The 16,007-nt window shown below is 35.2% G+C and overlaps 1 protein-coding gene across 5 annotated transcripts in view; it reads left to right on the top strand.

Annotated features, from left to right (window-relative positions):
• The window catches only part of LOC106872292 (protein DGCR6), a 30,541-nt gene extending 14,857 nt beyond the window's left edge, over positions 1-15,684 (top strand). For all 5 annotated transcript variants that reach the window (XM_052969019.2, XM_014919230.3, XM_014919229.3 and 2 more), the window contains 3 exons: positions 5,406-5,566; positions 10,490-10,596; positions 15,173-15,684. In XM_052969019.2, the coding sequence (XP_052824979.1) occupies positions 5,406-5,566; positions 10,490-10,596; positions 15,173-15,382 (478 nt within the window). In that variant the 3' untranslated portion in view covers positions 15,383-15,684. The remainder of the gene's footprint in view (positions 1-5,405; positions 5,567-10,489; positions 10,597-15,172) is intronic.
• Positions 15,685-16,007: the final 323 nt, after the last annotated feature.

Below are 16,007 nucleotides of genomic sequence, written 5' to 3'. Positions count from 1 at the left end.
GAACATATGTAACACTGACCACTTGTTTATGGTATATAGAAAAAAAAACAATATATATATATTGTTTCAATCATTGAACTGTAACCCTGCTGGAGCAGTGCATGGAAGAGTTTAGTTGATCAAATTGACTCCAATAATTATTTTAAATTTGGTACTTATTCTATTGGTTTCTTTTTGTCAAACCATTAACTTATGGGGAGCGTACACAAAGCAACACTAGTTGTCAAACAAACAAGACAGCCTATCATATTCATTCACAAAGCATTATTGGTCAGCAATAGTTGAAGATCTCTTTCACTCATAATGGTTTGATTGACCCAAGGCTATGGCAGGAGACATTTCCCCCCCCCCCCCCTCCATGCTACCATGGTAGAATCAAACCCAGAATCATCTGATTTCTAAAAGTACTTAACTACGTTCTCACACTTGGGGCCCAAGAACATTTTTTTTTGTTTTTTGTGTTTTTAGAGGTGGTGATAGAGATAGAAATAGGTAGAATAAAATGTGTAAAGAAAATAAATAAGTAGGTTAGTTGAAAGGATAACAGGACAGTTAAAATGTAATGGTTGTTGACCCTGAATGATTTAGACAAAAATAACTTCAGCAGCACTTAACTGACAGGCTTGGTTGGGTAATATGAAACCAATTATTTAATCCTAAACATTTCCTGGGTACAAACTTAATGAAGTAGATTTGTTTTTTATACATTTGTGCATTATTTATCGTTCTTTTTTTGTGTCATTTAGTTGATACTACTGTTACATTTGTATAGGAGGTGTTTATTTTGATATATATTAGCAACAGACCCAGTATTAACACTGAGAGGTAATATTTATCCCAACTTTTAGGTTGTGAGCTGGCAGAATCATTAGCCAGCCCGACAAAATGCTAAGTGGCATTTTGTCTGTCTTTACATTCTGAGTTCAAATTCTGCTGAGGACGACTTTGCCTTTCATTATTTCTGAACTTAGAGTCCTTGTGCCAAAATTTTCAACCAAAATGTATCTCCATTTAAATGTGGATGTTCTGTTAGAACAAACTATACTGCAGTAGATACCTTGAGAGAAACTCTCACATTGGCTTTTAGTGCTAAATGCTTTCTTGTGTTTTTTTTTATAGGTTTTATTTGTTCCATGTCTCTGTAAACTACTTTGGTGATTTATTTGAAATTGATTACAGTTTATTCCATTATATTTCATATTTGTTACTGTTCTAACTATTCTAAAATGTGGAGATGGTCATGACTGGAATGTTTTCATCGTAGCTCTACGGATCAGCAATTTCTGGGGTTTTTTAATGGCCCACTTTTAATTTTTTTTTATATTTACTTTTGCTTTACATATATATTATTGGGTTGGCAAGAAAGTAATTTCCTTTTTCACAAATAGATATAGTTACGATGTTTTTGAATGACTTTTGTCAATGTTATGATTTTTTCCTTTTGACATTTGATAGCCATTGTTTTTAGCTTACCTTAGAAGCAAATTGCATGCAATTTTGTTTACAGCTGTTACTTCAGTTTCAATTTTAACATGGAGTGCAAAAACGAACATTTTCCCCGTATTTTACTTTTTTATTTCTATAAAGACAAAAAAGCTGCTGAGGCCACAAATAAATACGTGAAGTTTACTGTGTTTTACTGCTTAACAGAATGCATATGTCAGAAATGGTTTTAAAAATTCCGTTCTGGAGATTTTTCACTCAAAGACAACCAATGTTCTGGTCGACCTACTGAAGTTGATGATGACCAAATAAAAGCGATAGTTAAATCTGATTGTCATGTGACAGTGTGAGAGATTGCAGAGAGGTTAAATGTATCATGCACAACAATTGAAAATCATTTAAAATGATATTTGGGTTCCACATAAATTGAAAGAGATTCACTTAACAATATTTGCGATATGCATCTCAAATGCAATGAAATTGACCTTTTTATGAAACGAATCATCACTGGTGATGGAAAATGGAATGTTCACAGTAACATCAATCGAAAACGATCATGTTCCAAGAGTAATGAACCATCACAAACCACACCTAAAGCTGAATTACTTAAAAAAAAGGTGATGCTGTCAATTTGGTGGAATTACAAAGGTGTTGTATATTTTGAGCTGCTTCCAAGCAACCAAATGATCAATTCAGATCTTTACTGTCAGCAACTAATTAAACTGGAGGAAGCAATTAAAGAAAAATGGCCAGAATTGGCAAATCATAAAGGAATTGTGTTTTACCATAACAACACTAGATCACACATGTCTTTGCTAACTTGTGAAAAATTATTGGAGGCTTTGTTGGGAAGTGATGTCATGTCCACCCTATAGTCCTTACCCTGCACCATCAGATTACCATTTACTTTGAAGTTTGCAAAATTCTTTGAATGGTAAAACTCTCAATAATGATGATTACTTGAAATTGCACATGCTTCAGTTTTTGGCTGATAAGGACCAGAAGTTCTATGAGCGTGGAATCATGAAGTTGCCAGAAAGATGGCAAAAGGTCATTGAACAAAATGGAAAATATATATAATTGATTTAAGTTCATTCTTTGTATGAAAAAAAAGTGATTTTTATTTCACACTAAAAAATTTAAGTTACTTTCTTGCCAGCTCAGTATATCTTAATCCTTTAGCATTCATATTAGTCAGTCAAGTGTAACACTTATTTTTTAATATTGTTTTGAATTAATCATACATTATCTCATAGCTTTGAGATTTCAATGATATTAATGTGTATTTTTAGAATGACATTGTTGGGTAGGTGTGAGAGGCCATATCTGGCCTTTATGAAGATAAGACAGAGAGAATATTTAGGCCAGATATGGCTGGTTTAAATGCTAAAAGGTTAAATATAAAAACATTCCCTCTTATCACCACCCCTCATTTCCCTCACTGGCAATACTTATGTAAAAAAAAACAATGTGTGGTGCAAGAGACTATCTAAAAGCTATCAGATACTCAATGACCCACATCTACAGTAAATTTGAAAGATATTTAGGAAATGTCTGAGGCTGGCTGAGAACATCTCAGTGAGCATCTTGTAGGTCACATGCCACTTTTTGCCAATCTTTGGCCTACTCCATTTGTGCTGCCCAAATCTAAAGAACACTATAATTAAGTTAGCATTGGCTTGACATATTTAATGTAGAGAGCTTAAAAAAAAGAGAAGCAAACTGAGATTGAGAGGGGAAAATAAAACAATGTTTGTCAATGTTTGATATTATTTTTAATGCCAGCCTGCCATAAAAGTGACATCTCAAGACATGTTTTAGTCTTATTCTGATTTCATCAATGAAGAATAGACTTCACTATACTTGGAAGAATTACTTAGTAAATTACAAGATTACAACTGATTTGTGTAGAAGAATAGAATAGTGTAGAGAATAAATCATTCTGAGATTCAATTTTGCATAAAAACAATTTTTTAGTGTTAATATATTTAATGCAAGGAGCATTAAAAAGCTAATTAAAAATAAATTTGATATTTGAGAGAAAAAATAATTAATATTGTGTATTAAGAGCAGGGACAATTGTGGATGAGTTTTAGTCTTATTCTGACCTCATCATGGTAGCATACTTGTGAATGTATCTTTATCTTTTATTTGTTCCAAAAATTTGGACAGCAGCCATGCTGGGGCACCACCTTGATGGGTTTAGTCAAACAATTTGACCCCAGTATTTATTTTTTTAAAGCTTTGTACTTATTCTCTCAATATCTTGTCAAACTGTTAAGTTATGGGGATGTAAACAAACCAACACCTTTGTCAGACAGTGATGGGGAACAGACATAAGAACACACAATATAAATATGTATATACAACAGGCTTCTTACAGTTTCCATCTGCCACATCCATTCACAAGGCTTTGGTTGACCCAGGGCTAATAGTTGAAAACATTTGCTCAAGGTGTCTTACAGTAGGAAGAGTTTCTACTTGATTGAACTAGACACTGGAATACTGGCTTATGAGTTGTAGTTTCAACTGTCTCTGATTCAGAATAGGAGAGTTAATTATGCATTGCCTCAGTGAATAAATGATAGAGTTTTCTCATCAAGATATTTGCAATAGACTAGTAACCTATCCTGGAGAAGATTATCTTTCAGCCATTTAAAAGTATGAAAAACTGCAGTTGACTGTTCCTCTGGTTTATGCTTTTTCTAAAATGTTCACTACTCATGGAATTTCATTGTTGTCCATATTTTATCTTCTACATTGAATCTGTAATAACTAAAATCAAACAACTGCACTAACCTCTTCACAAACTAACAAATGAATAAAAAGTGAACATTTATTTTCCTTGTCACTATCTTCAACCTTTTAGCATTTCAATTAACCATATCCAGCCCAAATATTCTACCTGCTATGTGTTAAAACCAGCCACATCTGAACACTCACATTATCCTGCAATATCCTTCTAAAAATAAACAGTCACATCATCCAAATCTCAAACTTATGAAATAATGCTTGATTAAATTACAACAACGTGAATAAATAAACATTACATTTGACAGTGTGAAGGTGTGTGGCTTAGTGGTTAGGGGATTCGACTCATGATCGCAAAGTTGTGAGTTTCAATTCCCAGCGATGCATTGTGTCCTTGAGCAAGACACTTTATTTCATGCTGCTCTAGTCCATTCAGCTGGCATAAATGAGTAGTTCTTGTATGTCAAAGAGCCAGCTTTGTTACACTCAGTGTCACGCTGAATCTCCTTGAGAACTACATTAAGGGTACATGTGCCTGTAGAGTACTCAGCCACATACATGCACGTTAATTTCATGAGTAGGCTGTTCCGTTGATCAGATCAACCAGAACTGTCGTCGTCGTAACCAACGGAGTGCCAGAATAATCTGAATGCCAAAGGGTTAATAACTCTTGTTTCTCTTTTCATTTTCACCACTGTGACTTCTAAATTCTTCTTGTTTCCTTTCCAACTGTATTATCACTTTGTGAAGTTTTTTGACTTCATCTTGAATTTTGTACACAGTACACTCTACTTATTCATGCTACTCCCTCAATCCACACTCTGCTTCTTGTTTTTAGATTTGATTTTTCATATTTTTTATAAATAACTTTTGCTTTCATTTATCTTTTGATGGCAATTTTTTATTTTCCCTAATTCCTTTTTTTACTCTCAGGCTGTCTGGTAGTGATTTTGTCAGTTTTAGTTCTTGTCTGTCATTCTGTATAAGTTGTTAGTTCTTTTACTACTGTATAATAATTGTTCATGTAACCCTATGTCAATTTGACTCAAAGTGAGAACTGAACCAACTATGATTGTAATTTATTTTATGTCATGTAACTTATTGGTTATAGATTTGCCAGTATGTTTATTACAAAAACGTTTTAAGGAAATGAAAAGTATATATATGAATAAATTGTTTAATCTTATTGCATTCTCCTTTGCCCTTTGCAGCAAATACCAACAGCGAGTACCATATGATTTGCTGTCTGGCCTTGCTCATGCTTTGTTAGATGGTACGGTCTTTGAAATTGTCCAGGGCTTGTCTGAAGTACAGCATTTGGAAGAGAAGAGTTTATTTAATCAGCGAGTGAAACAGACAAATGATCATAAAGGTACTGTAGCTAATTGTTTTCGTTTTGCTTTCTTCTGTGTACCCTTCCACTGTGATCTGGTTCTGTGATAGCAGATCTTTTCAGCTTAGGATATTGAAATTTAATTTCTTTAATAATCCTGTTATTGGAGTTTCATATGTACACATATATTTCAGTTTTATGTAAATACTTGGTAGATTTTTTTCCAAAGTCGTCTAAAAACCCAAAACTTGTCACAGCTGACTATCACTGATCTGGTGTTATCCTTTTCATTTGAAAGTTGTTGGAACAATGTACCAGATTGTAAAAAATAAGGAGTTTCCACATATGTTGTTCTTTTGCTTTTTTTTTTTTTTTTGCTCCTCTAGAAACATGCTCGCCTACGTCAAGGGAAAATTCAATCTGATTCATGAAACCTGTTTTCATCCCTCTCTGAAAAATATTGAACTGTTATAAGTCCTTGTTATGCCACAACAATATTCCAGATATTCTGCATTCAGTAAGACACAAGCAGAGAAACTAAGCATGTTATTTCTTGCCTATACAATCAGCTGCAGTGTCATGAGCTTGTATCTGTATCCATATCAAGACATTTAATCTTTTATGACTAAGTCCTCATAACTCTAAATTATGTACTGCAAAGTGGCATAATTCACTGTTGTAATTAGTAACATTTTTATAACCATGATTAATTGGCTTGCAATTTTAAATTCATTTCCCTCTGTGATGAAGTTCTGTTCAGCATTATTTACCCTTTATCTGCTGAGTTTTAGTAGAGCTAAAAGTAGAGGATCCTTGTGGTTCAAAAAAATTATTTTAGGGTGAAAAGTCAGATTGAAGTTGAAGTTTATTATTTCTCTAATGTAGATTCTCTGTCTCTGTTCAGCTGTTAATTACAATAATGACCAAGGGAAATTAGCAAGGATGACATTTCCATGGAAAATAATTAGTCACAATTATAACAAGCAAAGGAACTTCAATTAATCATGACTGTAAGAAGCAGGGGCAACAACTTCGTATATCAATTCATCAAATGGGTTGACTGAATGAAAATGTCAGTTAACTGGAAATAGTTGTGTAGTGAGGTAAAAAAAAAATGTAAATCTGATCATTTCCATATATTTTGATGGCTTTGAACATAGTTTGATCTTATTAGACCTCCTCAATGAGGCATAGTCTTTACTGTGACCGGCTGATCTGTAAAATAAATTACAATATCTATACACAGTAATGCAAAATCATAGCTTAATGACAGAGAAACTAACAAGGGATGTAGGTAGATTTTAGATATATTGATTAAGTCTTTTTCTCAATCTTTTTACTTTAAAGTTAAAAATTGGAAGAAGAAAAAAAAAACAATATTTTTGCCAAATAACCACACGCACTATATACTTGTTCTTCACTTCAGGTTTATTATTACCTCTGCCTTAACAAAGGCAGAGGTATTGTTTTTAGTTGTGCTTGTTTGTTTGTCCATGGACAAGATATCTCAAGAACCGCTGGATGGATTCGGATGAAACTTTCAGGGATGTTTGGCCTCGTGACTGGCACGAACTGATTAGATTTTGGGATCAATCTGATACTGGACAAGGATTCTGGATTATTTGTTATATTTACTTTACTAATACATGATTACAATCTTACTTTCAAGTTTTTTTCAATTATCTCCCTTTAGGCTGTAACTATTTTTGAATGGTGAATTTGATAACTTTGGCTTGTATTAGATAAGGATAAACTATTTATTACTGTTAATAAATTTTCTACAGCCACCTTCACATGCCATGACTACCATTGGGATCGATCAGGTACCGAACAAGGATTCTGGATTATTTTTCTGTTTTTTTTTTACTTCATTTTTGAGAGCAGTCGGGTTCATTTTTAGTATTCTCGTTTGTGAGAGTAAAGTTTATTTCAGATATTCTCATTTTAAAAATCATCTCTGGCTAATCATTGAGAGGATGTTGGTGTTGCCTTGGTGGAGGTTTGCGCTCTCTGAGTGCTCTTGTTATTCTTATTTTAGTGTCCTTTGTCTGAAATCTTTTGTCACACATCCTGTGATTTCTTCAGCAACTCCCCAAATATAACAATATCTGTTTCAATATATATCTTCACATCAGGAATCTTGCAAAACAAATACATATACATAATTGCTTATTTATTTTTCATTAATTGTACATTTGTATAACAGTATTGTGAATATCACGTTTTTCTATAAGCTTAAAATTTAGTATAGCTTTTCTAATATCTTAGATTCTATTTTTAAAATCTTCAGAGCCCTTGGATACCTCTTGTGATGCACTAGTGCACACCATTTGAAAGCCACTGGTTGACTGAAATTTTCTTTTTCACTGTATTGTGTTACTACTTTATTAAATACTAATTGACCCGGCAAGCCAAGTGAGATCGTTGCCAGTGCCCCTGGACTGGCTCTTGTGCGGGTGGCACATAAGATGCACGATTTTGAGCGTGGCCGTTGCCAGTACCACCTGACTGGCCTTCATAGGATTTTCGAGCGAGATCGTTGCCAGTGCCCCTGAACTGGCTCTTGTGCGGGTGGCACATAAAAGACACCATTTTGAGCGTGGCCGTTGCCAGTACCGCCTGACTGGTCTTCGTGCGGGTGACACGTAAAAGCACCCACTACACTCTCTGAGTGGTTGGCGTTAGGAAGGGCATCCAGCTGTAGAAACTCTGCCAATTAGATTGGAGCCTGGTGTTGCCATCCGGCTTCACCAGTCCTCAGTCAAATCGTCCAACCCATGCTAGCATGGAAAGCGGACGTTAAACGATGATGATGATGTGCCATGAATATCATTTATATGAAGCAAGAAGTCCTGTTGTTGTCTCTGCCCACAATACTTTACTTGAGTTTTGATATACCCCAGTTAGTTGGTGACCCCTTGACCCTGTATAAATTTCTATTGCATCGAACAATTTGTACTTATTCACACATATACACAGATGATGTGATGGAAAAGCTGCAGTAGACAAACAGTGGGATAAAATGTCAAAGTAAGACTGATAGGATTTGAACTTGGTCATTAATCAACAAAATTAATTGTAGTTCAACATTTGTGCCATCTTTGCAGAGCTGGTAATAATGCCACAATGAATTGTATCAACATAATAGTAATAATAATCATTTCAAATTTTTGCACAAGGCCAGTAAGTTTAGAGGATTTGTTGCTTGATTATATATTTTATGATTTCAGTTTGCATATTTTCCAATAACTATGAATTAAAGTTAAAGAAAGTTTTCTTATACAGGGTGCGGTGAATAAATTGTCGTCTAAATTATTCAAAAATGAAAATAATACTGACATCTCATTTTAAGAGATATATTCACCAAATTACATAAAAATATCTTGAAATACTAAAGAGTAAATTCATTCAATAAAATTACTACTGGCTTCAACCATGGATTCCAGACAACTTCAGAATTTCCTGCAACTCTTCTGGACGGCCTCCTTGTTTAAGTTGGTGAATGCTGCCATAATCCTTGCCTTCAGTTCATCTTTGGTGTTATAAGGAGTTTTGTTGGTCTCTCGCTCAACTGCACCCCACACATAATAATCAAGGAGTTGCAGTCTGAAGAGTTAGGTGGCCAGGTGTTAGGGGTGGTGTGGTTGTAGACATTATCTGACAGCCATGTGTGGCATGGTGCAGAGTCCTGTTACCAGATATAGGGCCTTCCAGCAGCCACCCTCTTGACCCAGGGCAGCACTACCTCCTCCAGGCATTCTATGTTGAGTCTGAGGCTGTGTGGGGAGATGAATGGACACATAGTGTCACTATCACTAGTGATCACTCCAAACACCATGATGTTGACTGGATGTTTGATTTTTATCACTCTTGGTACATGCTTTGGGGACACTGCAAGCCAATGATTGTTCTGTGTGTTCATCATCTGATCCTGGCAGACATTTTTCTCGTCTGAGGAAAACCAAAGCATGTTTGGTTGGAGGAGATGCTTGAATTTGTTCAAAAAGCTTCATAGTGTGGTCTTATTGAATATATTGGTATAAAACCAACATTTAAACTAAGCAAGCAAGACAAAAACTACTGTTGAAAAGCATTTGGTTTGCATTGTAACATTTATAACAACTTTTGATTTTGACATTCGTGTTTGGGCCTTTTGACAATCTCTAGAGTGAGATATAGCTTATCTTGGACGCTGGCCATCTAGATGTTATTCATAATGTTCAGACAACTAATTACCTGCTTTTGAGCTAATCTAATCAAGTCTGTTTGATTTAGTAAACGACTGGAGCAGTACATACATGCCAAATATGCATTTACATTTTATCTTGCATCCTGTAGGAAGCTTTTTCTTTTTGTGAACCTTATGAAGGAAATGACAGAGGACTGAAATATGTGATGCATTGCTGTACTTGAGAAGACCTGCCCATCACAACAGAATTGAGATCCTAAAACTAAGGTGCCACATAAAAACCATTGGTGTTCATGCTGGTGCCACGTAAAAAGTACTGGTGATAGTACCTGTAGAGTGTGTTGGTGTTTGGAAGGGCATCCAGCCATAGAAGCCAAGAAAAAACATTATAGAACCTGGTGTGGACCCTGGTCTTGCCAGTTCCTGTCAGCCATCCAACCCATGCCAGCATGGAAAACAGACAGATGTTGTTGATGATGATAATGATTGTATGACAAGTGTTCATTTACCAGCATTCTATAGTGAAACACCTTATCAAGAGAATTGACTGAAGAAAATTATTTTGAATTTAGTTACTGTTTTCTGAAGTGATGGACAAAGTGGAGAGAAAAGCAGAATTATCACCAGTGCCAGCATGGAAAACGGTGACTAAAGATAAATATTTGTTTTTCTTTCTTAATCTTAAATTAAAATTTCTGTTTATGGTATTACATTTTATTGTTTGTGGTATTTAATTTACTGAAAAATCTCTGCTTTTGTTTACATTTCCTTAGCCCAGAAGCATGAAATGACAAAAAAACATAAGGAGTTGCTTCAAGCCTGTGAAAACAAACCTCACAATTTACCTCTGGTGCAAGCTCAAGTGGATCGTGAACGAGAGGTAAATCAGTTACTTCCCTCTCTATTATTGATTAGCTATTATATATAATCATTTCATTTTCTCAATGTCACTGGTTGCACTTTATATTATAAACCAGAAAAGAAATTACAAGATATCTGGTGCCACTTTAGTATGCAGTCTGCCTGGCCATTTACATTTTATCATGCAATCTAACCCTAACCTTAATCATAAGCTAGATAAGGTCATTTCACAGTGTAGACTAAAGTAGCATGAAACATCTATGCTTTTATGTGTTTCTATTACGCATGTCTGAGAGAGTGGTGTGTTGACAGAACCTTTAGAATATCAGACAAATTACTTCACTGTATTTAGTTCAAGCTCTTTTATGTTCTGAATTCAGATATATATATATATATGTATATATGGGAGAATATACAAAAAATAACAACAGACGAGGACAGGTGGTGTAAATAACAAAAGTATATATTAGTATGACGCTCGGGAATACGGAAAGTCTTTGACGTTTCGAGCTACGCTCTTCAACAGAAAGAATACGGAGACAAGGAGAAAAAACACGGAGAAAAAACATCGTCGTTTAATGTTTGCCTTCCATACTAACATGGGTGGGATGATTTCACAAGAGCCAGCCAGGCAGAAGCCTGCACCAGACTTTTGTGACTGTTTTGGCAGGATTTTTACAGCTGGATACCTTTCCTAACACCTGCCACTCAGCAGTGAGGACTTTGTGCTTTTTTGAAAATTTGCACTTAATTTTAAAATTTCTAAATCTGTGACAGCAACTGAAAAGATCTCTATCTATCTCTTTCTTTTTTTTTTTTCACTTTTCTCATGGTAAACTTTCCCCATCTCTATGCATTTTTAACACACTCTCTCCTACTCTTTATAAAACTATATCTCTCACATTGAGTGTGTGTGTTTGTCAATGTGTGTGTGTTTGTCAGCGTGTGTGTATTTGTCAGCGTGTGTGTATGCCTGTCTGCAAAGAATTTCATTAGAGTGATAGAGTGTTTTAAAAAAAGGTATGTAAATGATAATTTATTTTAATAGTATTCTTTTCTGTTATTAAATGTTTTTTTTCTTACATACACGCTTGATGTTGGATGAAAGGATTAAAAAATTAAATTGCAATGGACCACTGCATCATCATTCCAAAAAATGTGTTTATGGGGAGAAAAATATTGAAAAACATTATCAGAGTGACAAAGAAATGAGTAATGTAGCAGGTGGTCATGGGATGTGCTAGAAACAACAGCTAAATCTCTCTTGAATTACACAACTTTTCGTATGAAAATTATTTCGAAATTATAAACACAAATTGCAAATTCGGACTGTCTGTATTTTAAAAATATGATTTCAAAATAAATTTGGAAAAAAAGCCAAAATTTTAGGATTTATGGAGGGGTGGGATTAATGAAAATATTAAAAAGGCTTGTTATTGCTTTTAAATTACGTTTCATTTTCTGTTTGAAAATGAAGGAAGTGGGGACTGTGATGTTGATTTCAATTTCCAAGAATTTTTCTTTTTTTAAACTTTCAAGTTTTCTCCCATTGTTTTTAAGTGCATATCTATCTATGTAAATATCTGTAGCTCTACACACACACACACATATATATATGTGTATATATATAAACACACACACACACACACACGTATGTATATATGCATTTATGTGTGTGTGCCATTAAAAAATAGCAGGAGTGGCTGTGTGGTAAGTAGCTTACTTACCAACCACATGGTTCTGGGTTCATTCCCATTGCGTGGCACCTTGGGCAAGTGTCTTTTACTATAGCCTCGGGCCGACCAAAGCCCTGTCAGTGGATTTGGTAGACGGAAACTGAAAGAAGTTCGTCGTATATATGTGTGTATATATATATATATATATGTGTGTGTGTGTGTGTGTATATATGTATGTATGCATATATGTTTGTGTGTCTGTGTCCCCCCAACATCACTTGATAACCGATGGTGGTGTGTTTAGGTCCCCGTAAATTAACGGTTCGGCAAAAGAGACCGATAGAATAAGTACTAGGCATCCAAAGAATAAGTCCTGGAGTCAATTCACTGCAACAATTTCTTTTCGTCAACAATTTCTTTTCTATTTAACATTATCCCAAAACAAATCAAAGAAGAAAAAGATCCCATCATCTTCAAGAGATACCAGATAAACCACCTATACCTGAGTACATCGCAGTCAACAACTCCCTACTCCAATAGGCCATGATACCACAAAACTTTACTTAAAAATGACTTAATAGATTGTATCAGGTGGTGCTATTAAGTTAGACTTGGCCTGAGCCAACCTTTAGCTGAAATATGTCTAAGTTATGTAAGTTGTACACACACACACACACGCACGCGCGCGTACGTGGTGGGCTGCTTTCAGTTTCCATCTACCAAATCCATTTACAAGGTTAGATGTCTTGAATGTCTTGTTTACAATTTAATTCTCAATTTATACTGGAAGTTGATGCCAATCCATTCAATTATATTGTAGTAATACAACGAATTATATTACAGTTCCTAACAAATCAAATTTTTTGAATATATTTTGTAGTGTTGATTTGATACGACTAATGGGTCACCCGTTAAACTGCGTTAAAACGGTTTCATTGCAGTGTAGCCTAAACATAATTGTGTAACACCATCTGCATGATAAATAGTTGACAAGTGAATGTCAGGACCAACCTGTTGGCAGGTGTGAAAAAAAAAAACGGAAAAGTTTAAAAAATCATTTGATGACAAATATATTTGATTTTTTTTCTCTCGAAACGATGGGAGATAACTCTGGTCTAACGGTATCTTGCTGCGGTAGAAGTAAATGAATCTGTAAACGTGCAGAAATATCTATTTGCTGGCATAGAAAATTGAATTGTCTCCCGTTACACCATTTAGTATTGCCATATCGAAAAGACTCGACAAATTGTAACTGAAGACAGCAAGAATGCCTATGCATGGAGTCTCAACATACTAAAAATAGAAACTAGGTTCCTTCAAAACTAATATTTCAACCAAAGAGAAACACAGTGAACAGTGTAATTCTAAATATACGATACAAGAAGAGGCTAAATTGTTTTTGATCATAGGTCACTCAATCCGGTTAAACAACCAATTGTAGCACTTCACTAATTACACCATAGGCAACACGTGCAGGGACGAGAATATAACTGGTACCAACACCACTCCCAGCGATGCCAACACTAACAGCAGCAGCGACAACACCACTGGCATCATCAGTGGTAATGGTAGCTGCAACAGCACCAACAACAGCAGTATGCGCAACGACAGTAGCAACAGGCGCGGTGGCAACGGTAGCAGCAGGCACGATTTCCAATCATCTATCCTCCTTCAGAGCCTCAGAAAGGAGATATGTGACATCGCTGGCCGGCTATATCTGGTAATTACGAAACGAAGAGATTCCATACTCGATTGCATGAAAAATACTCGAGAACGCTTGAGGATCCTTAAAGACTCGCTTGTGCCAGGGGGAATCCTGAATGGAGATTTTCGGATCATGCTTGCATTTTAAAATATTCCTGCTGGCCTTTTGGAATCCACATGGCGGCACCACAGCCAAAAACCAATAGCCAAGGCTGAAGGGAGACAATCATTTACTTTCGTGGTGCTTTGGTGATCTCAAGATGGCAGCACGGCCAAAGATCGATGGACAGTGGCGAAGGGAGATAATCACCTAGGATTTTGCCCTTAAAAACGAGTCTTTTTCCCCTCCGTATTTTAAAGAAGTCTCAGGCCAATAGTGTTTGGGTTCTGAAGATACACCATAAGGCTAAATCCTTTATGAGCGAGAGACCCAGGATAACCCCATAAACCGGCCTACCCCACTATAATATTAACTGCTCTACATCTTAGAGTGTGCTTCTACGGATTTATGTATTTTTACAAATGATCCTATAATATATACATATTACTTGTGTTTAAAACTAAAGTATAATTTTCTTACCTAATCATAAGGCCCCAATTTTATAGATTAGTGAAAAATTAAGACAGCTTGATGTATATACCTTTGTAAGAAGCATCATTGATATAAGAGATGTAAATATAACTTGTGACTCTGTAATGAAGAATTTACATTTACATAGTTCTGTGTTCAATGTCACTGCACAACTCCTATCAAATGTTTTCCACCATGCCCTTAAGTTAATCCAAATCCTCTGAGTGGAACTGAGTACACAAAAATTGCAGTGAATCCTATACCTGATCTAAAACTAATTCATTTTGCAATACCAACACCTGGGCTTTTGTTATTGTTGTTGTTTAGTTTTAGGTCAGCCTTGATTAAGGAAACATGATCAAAGGCATTCCAACCATGGCTAGTCATCATATTTTTATATCAGGGACTTCATTGAACTTCTTTTTATAAATTATGGGATATGATTATTAGGGAGGTTTGGTTGTTATCTTTAGCAGCTCATCTGGTCCTTGATTGTTTTTAGCAGAAACCACATTATTCAAACATTCAGACTTTGTCCACTTTCTGAAATAATATAATATGCTATTTCCTACTGCCGCAGTTCTTCCTCCTGTGTTGGAGGTCATGCAGAAACGTTTTTTTATTAATTATGTGTCTCCTTTCAGATTATGAATAAAAGAATTGAAGAAGAGTCCAAGAAAAAAGATATAAAGACAATTATGGAACTAGATCAGAAAGTAATGGACCAGCAAGTTACTCTGGAGAAAGCTGGTGTTCCAGGCTTCTATGTAACCAACAATCCTGCCGAAATTCGCCTACAAATCTACCTCTTAGAATTTATTGTGCGACTTCGAAACACTGAGTTACCAACATGAATAAGAAGAAATAATTATTCAGTAGAAAGAATCGTCTAATCTCAAACTTATTTTGCCAAACTTTGCAACTGGAAAAATGTATTCTCATCATTTCATGGTTTCCTACAGAGGCTTATTTAAAAAACACTTTCAAAACTGGATGCTGTAACTACTTCCACATGTTTACTATTTGATATTCTTCTTTAACTTCAAATAGTAGCTCAAAACAATGTTTGGTTAGACTTATCATAGGAAAATTCTTGTTCACTAAAATTTTTTTTTATTTTCAAATTTCATCATGTCATTAAAACACATCAAAAACACATTTTCATTTGTATTTTTTTGAAAATCACATGGCACTTGTCTAACTTCTAGAGTAGAGTAACTTCCCTTACTTTTTCTAGATTTTATGTACATTCTTTATTGAGTTAAATGTCTTCCATCCTGCTCTTATTTTCGTTGAGATTTCAGCATCGGTATCTTGACGTATATTTACTGTGTACTCTACGTGTGATTTTGAACATCTGGTGGGCAATATGTAGTATCAAGATGTCTTATGTGTACAATTTGTGTGTCACATACTGGATTTGAATATGATAGCAGGACCTGGGATGTGAAGGAGACTTTTCTTTTCCTTTTCACTTTC

This window comes from Octopus bimaculoides, chromosome 1 (genome assembly GCF_046866305.1).
Source record: "Octopus bimaculoides isolate indiv1 chromosome 1, ASM4686630v1, whole genome shotgun sequence".
In the NCBI taxonomy this organism is placed as follows: Eukaryota; Metazoa; Mollusca; class Cephalopoda; order Octopoda; family Octopodidae; genus Octopus; species Octopus bimaculoides.
The sequence above is the reverse complement of the archived record's forward strand: the minus strand, read 5'-3'. Positions and strand labels throughout refer to the sequence as shown.